This window comes from Buteo buteo, chromosome 23 (genome assembly GCF_964188355.1).
Source record: "Buteo buteo chromosome 23, bButBut1.hap1.1, whole genome shotgun sequence".
Lineage (NCBI taxonomy): Eukaryota > Metazoa > Chordata > Aves > Accipitriformes > Accipitridae > Buteo > Buteo buteo.
Window position 1 is genome coordinate 1,196,837 of NC_134193.1, and position 12,436 is coordinate 1,209,272.

Genomic DNA, 12,436 nt, shown 5'->3' on the forward strand with positions numbered 1-12,436 from the left:
ATTCAACCTAATAGTCCTTCAGTTCTTTGGCTGAAAGACTTCTGCCTCTGTTAGCTAGGAAATAAGGTTTCCTGCTGGAAGAAAGTTGTCCAGCTTTGGAGGCTTCCCTCATTCTGATGTTCTTGGTACTCAGTTGGTAGCTTAATCCATCAGCTTTCACACCTGGGATTCAGGCTTACTGTTGCTCATGTATTCTGAGCAATGTTTCCCTGAAAGTCAGAATTTTCCTCTGGTCCAGTGGAGGGATGCAATATTTCACAAGAGTATAACCCATCTCTAAATGAAAGAGACGAGCAAAAACCTGCTGCTGAGGCCAAGTCTTTAATTGAAGGTGGAAGAAAACTAATGAAAACCAGGGAAGATTTTCTGTTTCTTTCAATTGAAAATGTTCCTAGTGCAAGATTCATTACATATTGAACTTTAAGACTGGAAACACAGCTCGGTCCAGTCGTGGCTTTTCATGGCATACAATTTCACTGGGTGAACTGCAAGCTGATTTCACTGGAGTTCCCAGCTCTTTCTTGACAGCTGTAGTTAAACTGATGAGCACATGAGGCTTACACCTGGGGAATTATGGATTAGTCTTGTTTGTAAGGAAGCAAATATAAATTAGTGTGTTTATGCTACTTTTAAAATGCTTTTAATGAGGAATCATTTGCTATTCAAAATTTCAATCTATAATAATGCCATAACCCCGCTGAGCTGATTATCATGTGCCTTGTTTAACATCATTCTTCAAATGAGAGATGAGGGCAAGCCAGTTGTTTTAAATTCTTGTGTATGTACTGACACCTGACTCTCTCACACAACGGGGCAAGACACCTCACTTGACTGTGTGTTGTGTTTTTATTTTGTTCTGTATTTTAGATGGAACTGATCTGACTTCCAACAGGTCTCAGGAGCAGCCTAACTGTCTTCTCCAGTAACAAGGCCTGGGGTCATCATGGCAGCAGGAGTAGCAGCATGGTTGCCCTTTGCCAGAGCAGCCGCCATAGGATGGATGCCAGTGGCCAACTGTCCCATGCCACTGGCTCCAACGGAGAAAAACAAGAGGCAGGATGAGCTGATCATTCTCAATGTGAGTGGCAGGCGTTTCCAGACCTGGAGGACTACACTGGAGAGATACCCGGACACTCTCCTAGGCAGCACCGAGAAGGAGTTCTTCTTCAACGAAGACACTAAGGAGTACTTCTTTGACCGGGACCCTGAGGTCTTTAGGTGCATCTTGAATTTTTATAGAACTGGCAAGCTGCACTATCCCAGGTACGAGTGCATCTCTGCTTATGACGAAGAGCTTGCCTTCTATGGGATCCTCCCTGAAATCATTGGGGACTGCTGCTATGAAGAGTACAAAGACAGAAAGCGGGAAAATGCGGAGCGGCTGATGGATGACAATGACTCAGAAAACAACCAAGAAGGGTCCATGCCATCCCTGAGCTTCCGGCAGACCATGTGGCGAGCCTTCGAGAACCCCCACACCAGCACCTTAGCCTTAGTCTTTTACTATGTCACCGGTTTCTTTATTGCTGTCTCTGTGATCACTAATGTCGTGGAAACTGTCCCTTGTGGCACGGTGCCTGGGAACAAGGAGCTTCCATGTGGGGAAAGATATGCTGTGGCTTTCTTTTGCTTGGACACGGCTTGCGTGATGATTTTCACGGTTGAGTATCTGTTGAGACTCTTTGCGGCCCCAAGTCGCTACAGATTCATTAGAAGTGTGATGAGCATCATTGACGTGGTGGCCATCATGCCGTACTACATTGGCTTGGTGATGACCAACAATGAGGATGTCAGCGGAGCCTTTGTGACACTAAGGGTTTTTAGGGTTTTCAGGATTTTCAAGTTCTCTCGCCATTCCCAAGGCTTAAGAATCTTGGGCTACACTTTGAAGAGCTGTGCCTCCGAGCTTGGCTTTCTCCTCTTTTCCCTCACTATGGCAATCATCATCTTTGCAACTGTGATGTTTTATGCAGAGAAAGGGTCCTCGGCAAGCAAATTCACCAGTATTCCTGCTTCCTTTTGGTACACTATTGTAACCATGACAACACTGGGGTGAGTATTACTTTTTCTTTTACTGAGCAGCAGGCAAGCATGTACTAGGAGCTTGACTTCAGTTACTTCTAAGCATTTTCCTGGGTGCATGTTCGAAAAGGGGCTGGAACTGTTAAGGGCTTGATTGTTCTTTGCCTTACAACTTCTGCAATTTATGCTTATGTGAAGTTGTATAAAACAGAAAAAGCACTTACACCCACTTGACAAATACTTGGCACAATGGTAAATGAGTGCAGGAGGAGCAAGGCTGTGCAGTAGCAGGTCCTGTTTCGCACTCCTTTTGCAGGAGAGAAAAGTTAACATGAGTGCGAGGGAGCTGGCAACTACAGCTGATGGGTTTTTTCAGACGTTTGTTCGAGCCATAGATTTTACACAAAGTTGCTGATGTATATGTTGTCTCTCTTCATGATGTCGGTCATTGTTTCTTCACTTGACATGCCAGGAACTATAGATTTGCTGAATTCAGATGGATATTGTGGGCCACTATACTGAAAATACTCAGTGATCTCCAGGACATGATCTGTTTATTACTTAATTGAGCAGGATATGAGCTTCTTGTCTGTGTTTAGTTGTGAGTTTAAAAAATAATACAAGTATCCTGTAGCAGCTGCAGTAGAATTTCAAACATTCCCATGGACAGGTACAAAGATAATAATATCAAAGCAAGGGGAATGTAGCCTGGAGGGCACTTTTTTCCATTATATTTCATTTTTGTCTTACAGATGTTTCTACTGAGATTATAGATTTGAGCTTCTGTTGCTCTGAACTAAAACCTTTGTAAGCAGAATGACCAAGCTCTCACCCTGATGGCGTTATGTAAAAGAAAGTAGGCATCACAGGCTGCTGCTTCAGTCAGTCACAAAGTTATGATCGAATGCAAACTCTTAATTCCACACATCAGAACAATATACTAAGTTTGTAGTTACTTTGCGAAGAGTATTCCCTCTGGAGAGTTCACAGAGTTTAATATTCAGATGTAGACAATTCTCATTCCTGTAATACGGTGACCACTTTTTCTCTAAACTGCTTTTGATTTTAAACACTTCTCTGTGCCTATTATACATGAAGAGGCTCACAGTAGCACTTTTAAATTATTAAAATCATAATTCAGCTGTCAGAAAGGCACAGAATCTGAGCATATGACAACTGCAAGTCTGAATTTGTTCATTAAGTGAAAATGTAGAACATGTTTGTCATAGTCACCAAAAGATCCCTTTTTCCTCCTTTTTAACATCTAAGCAAAGTTTGCAAGTTCATATGGCAAAAGCTAAGTTCCTTACCCTGGAAAAGAAGTCAGTGCTTACTTGGAAATCGAAGCTGGGCTTTGGATCCCAGCACTCCCCCACACCCTGTGGTTCAGCTTTCCATATTCTGACTGGTCTGTACTGGTCAGTTCCCACCCTCCTGTCCCCACCATCATATCTGAGCAGCTTCAGAGGGACACCTGTCCTGGGTGGCTTGTTCACGCGACCTCTCCACGAGTGGGAAATGCATGAAAATATGGTTCTATTTTCTGGTTTCTGTTTAATAATGATCGCACCTGTCTATTTACACTCTCTTATGCACATTCACACGTATGTTGTTACATGTTTGTGACAGGAAAGTTGGGGTCAAGGAAACGTTTGGTGTTGGTTGGGAACAAACCCTCTTTGTGAAATACATGCAGAATGTGCTGTAGTGCAATTGAGTATTCCGGTCAGCGCAGTGACTTGCTCTTGTTCTCTTCCCCTTCCTTTCTGAACGCATGGATAGACAAACCAGAGTGCTCCTGAGGACTTTCAACTGTTCTCAATCTGTTGTAATCACAGAAATTATAGATGAATAAGTGCTTTAAATGAGTTGACAAGAATTTAAAAAATTAGATATTTAAACATGGCTTTGTAAGAGTTCATTGAAAAGGGACCTATAAAATGCTGTCAAAACCTTTAAGCTTAAACTTCTAGTATTACTGATTTGCGATTTTTGTTGCAGGATTTTAAGTAAAATAGGTGTCTTTTGCAAATAGTCTATCAGCTAAGTTTAGTGTCGTATTACAGATTTACAAGGAACTCAGAAACCTTGATAACAGCAGACCTCAAAGAGCCCCGGTGCTCTCGGACAGCACCTGTCTGCCCACGACCGCATTCACCGGGCACCTGGCGCTTCCTTATCCAAGCACCCGAAGGCAAACACTGTCCGCTGGGTTGCCCAAAACCTCTGCTAGAAAGAGAAGTTGCTACTATGAGCCTTAAACACCTAATTCCTGCCGGACCAGCTCTGCAGAGCACCGGCCAGACCGCCTCGGAGAGGCACTTTTTGGAGCTGGTCAGGACAGTGGTGGGGTCCCAGCCGCGCGGGTGCAGGGACAGCACCGGTGGAGCAAGGCACCGGCGGTGCCAGCACCAGCCCTTGGCTCCTGCAACAGCTCTCACCCACGGCTTGGTACCACGGCACAGAAATTCACGAACTCTAGAAACAACACTTTTGGCCTTAGGTCATTTCCACCTTCCTGACTCCCACCATGTGGTGTGGGCGCTTAACATCTCCTGGCCCCCTTCATTTCCCCATAAGTCCTTTCAGTTTTGACAAACTGGCATTTTCATACAACGTTTCATGTACATACGTCTTCAGAAGTAATTTCCATGTATTTGGAAGGATCTTGTTACTAATGAGAGTACTGGCGATTCCTATCGCACAGGCATTGCCAAATATGCAGCCAAAGTCTCTAACGTGCTTCTTAATACATCGGACTTTGCCTAGTTAGTGGTTGCCACTTCACTGCTTGCCTTTCAGCAATGCTCAGAACTTTTATGAATGTCTTAAATATTTTCTGCTATTTGCCTTTAAAAATTCAGCCAGCATTTAAAACAAGAAATTATAAAGCACAATGGTTTTTAACTCAAATCTATACACATATGTATGTATTTTTTGTTTTGAACACTGAAACATTTAAATCCAGATGAGTGAACATTTCCCTGACACTGGAATTCCACCATTGCTTGTGACAGAATGCTTTATAAAACATGATTTGGAACATGCAGGGTAACTTTTCGCATGTTATTAAGACATTAAAAAATTAGCTCCACTTATATAAAAGGGAAAGTTTACTTACAACAAACAAGGCTAGCATTAGGAAACCATTAACTCTCCTACTGTACTGTACATCAGCTGCTGTTATTCCAGATTCCTAAGTATCTTTAGGATACAACTGAATTTCCAGATTGACCCACAAATGAATAGCAATAAAAGCGCATCTCTTCTGAAGGTGAAGCACTGTATAAAATAGAATAAGGGCTACTTTTGGTGGGGTTACTATGCAAATCAATTTTGAGGAATCCAGGACGACTTGCAGGCTCCTTTAGGTAGTTAACAACCCAAGGAGATAGGTACAACAGTTTTTCTGGAATGGGAAACAAAGAAAAGGAATTAAATTATACTGACCCCGCATCTCTGATCCCTCTGCTGTGCTCATCAGCCCTGGATTAACAGAGGCTGTTTTTAATTTAGCATGATTTAAATTTTGCTCAGGAGGTTTTATAATGAAAGCATTATTCTTGGGTGCATCTTAAATCAATCTGAATTACTGAAACAACTATTCAAAATTAATTCAAAATCAGCTATCCAATTCATGCAGAAATATTTTTCTCAAGAGGCCAACAGCTACCCATCTTCCCTCTTGCCCTTGTCTAAAACACCAATACAATACATATTAGCTTTGCCAGCACCCTCTCTTTGTTCTGCAGGAGGTTTTGACCCCAGGACCCTCCATCTCAGTAATGCAAGCACTGGTGAAAGCAGCGGAGGAGCACAGTGCTGGTTCCCTTCGTTAGCATTCATGTCCCTGCCTTGGTTTTTAGCTAACTTGATACGCAATACCCACCAGTTTTACATCTATATAGAGACAGTTTAATTATCATAAATTTTGTTACTCTGTTACCAGTGTATTGGTTTTATTCACTTTTAAATAGCTTTTGGTTGCGGATGCGGCAGCCTCATGTTTCGCTGCCCATCAGCACACATCACAAACACGGCTGTGGTACGAGACCTCTCTCACGCTACTAAACCCCACATCATTTTTGCCCAGAGCCCATATTTTTCTGAGCTTTTTATAGCTGTTTTCATTTCACCTGACAACAGCAGTATGTTTCAGACTCTCGGGCAGTGTCTGCGACCTGCAACGTAGGCAGCAAATTGTAGTTGTGAAAACCAAAGTGCCACATCTACCTGCACCATCCCGGGGCACGGCGAGGGTCCCAAGGGCCCTGCAGAGCATCGCAGCGGGGCTCCCCGCCCTGTCCCGGCCTGTGGGATGCCCGAGCGGAGCACCAGCACCCCGAGCAGGCGGTGTCAGCACCCCCATCCCCACCACAGCTGGGAGCAGACTGGAGCAGAGAAGGGGGAAAAACCTGCAGTATATCCTGGAGGGAATGGTCACTGAGCAGTGACCAGGAATGGCCACAGAAATGGCCAAGAAACCAGCAGTATTGAGGACCAACGAACACAGGTTGTTGATGGATTTTGTTCTGGTTTGAGCTTAGGGTATGCTGTGTGATTTTCTGTTGCCTAATGTAGGCTGAGCTCCCACAGCTCAGCGCCCTCGGGGTGGTCCTAGGAGAATCTATCTTCTGTCTGACTGTCTCCCTTACAATTTGCAAGAACATAATGGTTTCAGGAACACTATCCCTCTTTCAGATTCGGCTGCACTGGTCAATGAATTTGAAAGACACACATCAGTGCACTTGGACAACACAGTCCTATCTATATAATTCATTTAAGGAACCAGGTTAACGCTAGGAAGTCAATAAAACAGACATGCTGGCCTGGTTATGTCAACAGCCTGATCTGGAGCAAGATCTGAAATTTCTTACAGTTTTTATTAGCTGAGTGCTTAGAGAGCAGGGATTTGGGGGTAGGGGTCTATTTTGGTTTGTCTTGGCTCAAGCTGATAGCCTGTGGTTCTGCAAAACGTGGGTCAGAGAGAGCACGAGAGAACTGACACCTAATCAACCCCTCTGAAAGAAACATCATTCTTTGTTTTGCTTATTCCTTGGACTTTCTTTTTTTACTGGTATTCAATCATGGACAAGAAAGGGGATGAAATTTAAGTAGTGAAATAGCATGTGAAATACTTGCTGCCAAACTGTGGACAGCTGGACTAGCATGAACTTATTACTGACCACGTTTCTTGCAAATGCTGCCAGCTACCGTGTGAACAGAGATCTCTTTGCAGTTATTTCTCCAATGCAAAGTACTGAAACCACTCAAGCTGATAGTAACCTTCATTCACCCTCCTTCATGCCAACTAAGAGGAGTTTGCAAAGTAAGGAAAATAATAAATCATCTCTGGAGCGCTGCCATTCCCGGCTTCTCCGGAAAGATTGCTGTTTGGCCCAGTAATCATATTGTGCGTGTCAGTACTTCAGTAACTGCCATTAAACTGAATCAGAAAAATTGCTTTAATAGAAACACTACTTTGCATATTTAACATCATCGATGGAAAGACGGATGAGATGTGGGATATTTCCTTTGTAAAGCAAGGCGCTAAAATTTCATCACCGTTTCCCACACAGTCAACAATTCTTATATCCACAGGCCAAAGAACTGCTTGAATTTAATATACAGAAAGTCCAATCAAACAATGAATTGATGGAGCTACAGAAAGAAGCCATTTTCCTGAGCTTTCGTTCTCTTGATTCCAGCTTCATCTTATACGAAATGTGTATCAATTTTCTTCTCCTAATGGATTTACAGATACTGTGTGTGAAATGTCTTTGTATCAGAAACTACAGATGGAACCTTTTCCTTTCACTATCTTGATGTAAATCTCAGGCAAGCATCTCATTTTTGAGCTATTTGTATTCACCAGAACCCCAGAAGTATTAAAATACTTTTATTCATTCTCAGAGCAAGTGGAATTCACTGGATTTTTCTCTCTCATAAAAAAAATAAAATTTATCTGTCCTTAGGCTTTTTGTGGCTTTGGATATTTGTAATGATTGCACGTATGTGCACATGCACCATTTTTAATGTGCAAGACAAAATAACTTTCCTTTGGGGTAAACTCATTGTGTGAGAAGCGAATTATTTTGAATAAGGCCAAGTAATGGTACTGACTAAAATTGTAATGTGACTGCTAAATTTACCAATGGAAGCCTTGGCAGAGATGCATCTATAGCAACTGATTTACGAATTTTTTCTAAGCTCCTCTTTCTTTCTCTTTTTCCCTTTCTTTCTAGCCTGCATCACTGTAAGTGCCCGAGAAATACAGATTAAAGATAACATTGTATTTTCATTGGAGATGAAGGGAAGTGATTGGCTTGCTGACTGGATCTGAGCTATTTTTAGTCTCATAAAATGATAATTTCATAACAGCGCTGACCCAGTAGAAGTAATTAGTTTACAGAGATCAGCTGAAAATAAGGGACAGAGTAGCCACTGTCAGTCAGAAAGCAGGGAAAGGGGAAGTGAAGTTAAAGGCCCTGCAACAAATCAGCCAAAGCTAATTACGTCTCTTAGCTGATTACAGCCCATACAGTCAGAATCAGTTTTCGGTGTGAATGGCGGAGCACAGGCAAGCACAGAGGGACTTTCTGAGCGACCCGTGCCCTGCAGCCCCTCTGGCCGGAGGTTAATCCTCTACCCAGCCAGCTGCCAACAACCACCCTCACCCGTTACAGATGCCATCTGTATGTACATCACACCCTTACCTAGACTTTCCTACCTGGCACAGATTTAGCATGGGGCACCTGAAATATGAAACGAAACTCCTGCCCCACATTAATATTAGGAAAACAATATGAGACATTTTTATTGCAATTTCTTAAGGGATCTGCGTGTTCTGGGTGGCTGAAGCCAGAATGTGGGAATAGCTGTGACCAAAACCAGCTTATTTCTAGGCTGTAGAAGAGCTTCCCAGGCACCGTAAGGAAACCACCTCATTAAAAAAATAAGAAAAAAAAATTATGAAAAGTGTAAGATAAACAGAGAAACCTTTTCTCAGCGTCAACCAGCACTCTTCCCTGCCACCAACTTACAGCTGGACTCCAATCTCGGGTACCATGGCACTCACAGTGAACATTAACACTGCTATACATGTAAACCAGTATGGTTTCAGTGGAAGCACCGTATTGTTTGCATTGAAGGCAGGCCATGTCTTCCTACCCTTCATTCCAGTCCACACAGAAGTACACAGGGATGGAGCTGCCAAAGTGCGTTATCAGAGGACACAGCAGGTTTATTTATTTTTAAGGCAGCACAAGCCTCAGAAATGGCGATACCTGAACCTAGCAGCTGGTTTTTGCACTGCTCTTGGAAGTGCTCTGGCAATGTGCTTTTGTGCATGACCCTGGCAGCCAGAGGACCCACGGGTCGGCCACGGCCACGTCTCAAGGCTCACCAAAGGGTGCTGGCAGCCACAGACATATCCCACGGTGAGCATCAAGACTCAGAAGAAGTTGAAGAAGAAGAAAAGAGCTACAATTAGGTTATTTTGCCCTCCCGCTCTCGCTGCTTCAACATCCAGCACAGAAAATTTTTTCTGTCAAACTCTACTACATCCACTGTGAATTTATTAATATTTTCCTTCGGTGCAGGCAGCTTGCTGGATGTTTTTCGTGCAGACCAGGAAGACAGGCAGGGTTCAGCAGAGCTCTGCCTTCTCCTGGACAAGCAATGCCTGCAGAAGCAGATTGTGCCTATTTAACTATTTACCACTGCTACATTAGAGCACATTCAAGGGCTGTAATTCACCTCTTAAAGTTACAAGTAAGTGTGGAAGAGTTATTTTAAAATCAATATCTAACAGAATGCCATTGTTCCAACATTAAAACCTGCTGGGAAATTACTAGGAGGCATGTGGCAAGTCAAATCACTGCCTGCCAGAGGAGGAAACAATTCATTACTCCTTTAAAAGGTGCAAGTCTTTACTGGCTTTTCATTCTGGTTTGCAGCTTCAGAAATTACGCTGGAGCATCTGGCTCTTTCCTTCCCTCATTCTTTCATGATTTCACTCTTTTGTTCTGGCTCTACATTGTGGACTTTTTCTTACTTTCTGCATGGGGCCGTGAGGGGTTTGGGTCTGGGGACAAGCACTGCAATGGCATTGTCACTGCTGTCACTCCTCCTGATGGAGAGTGGCACTCTCCGTATGAATTATCTCTCACCTATAAAAGCATCTGCAACAACAACAAAACAAAATGGGCAGCCACTCAAAGTCATTTTCCGAGCAGGCTCTTCACCGCTCGGGTTCAGGAGAGCCATTGAGCAGATCGCCTGGGGAAGCCTGCTGCTTTAATCTTGGCCTGCCATCTGCAGCAAAATTAAAACACACATCAGCTTTAGCTTTTTGCCTTCAGGACTTTGTGAAATTTGGCTGATGTACATCCCCAGAAAGCCCTTGAGAAGGATTGTTTGCTTCTGAAGAGAGTAGTCCTGTGGAACCAGGCTACGGGCCCCTGAAACCTAAGCTTAAACAGAGATGCAGAGGTCTCAGTGCAACTGTGCTGTGGAGTGTCCTAATAACAAGGTCAAATAATTCAAGCAATAAGTCTTACACGTATGGAGGGAAGCAGCTGCTGTTATTGAACGTGCACCAAGTACGGGTTTGCTCAATGCTCGTGCGGCAGCATGACAGAAATAACACCCTGCACCCACAAACCTCGCCCAACCTGCCTTGCAGCAGGCAGGAGTGAAAGCTGCTGGATTCACTTTTAACAGCTCCTGTTAATCAAACAACCCATCCTCAACATTGTGAAGCACCCTTAGCTTTTTATTATGGGTAATTATTTTTCATGTACTTACTGCTTTATTCTTTCAGTACACGTGACTCCCCTTTGCCATCTAAAAGACACAAACTGCTGCTGTTTTTCTCATCTTGCCTGTAGACACTGGGTTTCACATCAGATGTGAAAACAGCAGATGATAAAATCTTGAGTCACTTTCAGCCTTTAATATTTAAATGCACAGACTTGATAACGAGATTTCACCCCACAACCAGACAGCCCCTTTTTTTCTCTCTCCTTCTTCTAAGGAAAACACTTCTTACTATTATTTAATTCTGCTTATTTTCTCATTTGGTTGCCACAATCCTCAATTCCATGTCTGTATGCTCTACATGCACTTTTGGGATGTAATTTGGAGATAACACGTCATCAGCAGTACACACTTTCCTCTATATTTGTATGACCTGAAGCACAAGGGAGCCATCCTCCTTAAATATTAATTACAGTCACTATGGTAAGAGCAAAAATAGCACTTTATTTTTCAATTGAAAAGGATAATGCAAACCAGCTATTCTTGCAACCTAACACTTGGCAGAAGTAAGCTATCTTCAAAAGGAAAGCTAAGATGAGAGAAAGCTGCTCTGAGCTGCTTTCTCCTAGAGTCCATCTACTTCAGTCTTAGTTTGGATCAGGAATGCTCTTTGAAAGCAAACTCAATCATCCTGTCCTTGCTGCAGTTTGGCTCACAGTGCAAAGAGGTTTCAGAGCATGCAAACTGCATTTCTTCTGGATGAAATACAACTGGAAGATGCACTCCAGGAATGCACCTAATGCGCCCTTACTCCTAATGGCCATATGGTCCATGGACCAGACTAGGACTAGTCTAAAATTAATCCTCCCCGAGATGTGTACACTAGGGGTGTTTAGTCCCCTGCACCAGCTCAGCTCCGATTGAGCCACACTACCTGCTAATGCAGATATAAACTTATTCTTTCCCTGCAATTGATTTCAGAACTCATTCTCAATTATAATCCTGTTATAGTGTCTTTTGAGGTTTACATAGTTTCTTGGCCTTTTGTCATCAATATTAAATTGAGAAAAGCTCCAATTGCTTCTTTCTGCCTCTTCAGAGAGAAGACAGGAGTAGGCTGTTGTCGATTTAACAGACTCTGACACCTCCGTTACTCCACTGCATGAGAGCCTTTTTCTAGTAATCAGTGTCTGAAATGAGTAGAAACAGGACTTAAATTTACCACTTTGAACATGAATCAATGAAGCATTATTGCCAACACACATCCTTCACTGTCACACATTTCAGTTGTGCTGTTGGTTCAGGAAGATTTAAAACCCCGTCTCCCACCCAGCTTTGCACCTGTGAGGTATCCTTTTTATCAAGCTCACTCTCTGATCTCTGCATAATTAACCAAAATATGAAATCCCTAGCTTCTGCCATGCACGTGTGTGCTTTAAGACTTCCTGCAAGACCACTAGATTGTGTACAGATGGGCAATCACGGTCAGCTCACAGGAGGCAATCACAACTTTTACTTGGTGCCTCTTTCGTTTTCCTGCCTACTTACATCTGCCTAACCGTCTGTTCATCAATCCAGGGAGCATCCATCATGTAATAGGATGAGTCCTACTGAGTCAGACACTCTGCTTCAGTTCATGAAATGAGTTGGCATG

General features: G+C 43.1%; 1 protein-coding gene across 2 annotated transcripts in view; it reads left to right on the plus strand.

Annotated features, from left to right (window-relative positions):
* The first annotated feature begins 943 nt into the window (after positions 1-943).
* Positions 944-12,436, plus strand: part of KCND3 (potassium voltage-gated channel subfamily D member 3) — a 121,321-nt gene continuing 109,828 nt past the window's right edge. For both annotated transcript variants that reach the window (XM_075055403.1, XM_075055404.1), the window contains exon 1: positions 944-2,052. In XM_075055403.1, the coding sequence (XP_074911504.1) occupies positions 944-2,052 (1,109 nt within the window). The remainder of the gene's footprint in view (positions 2,053-12,436) is intronic.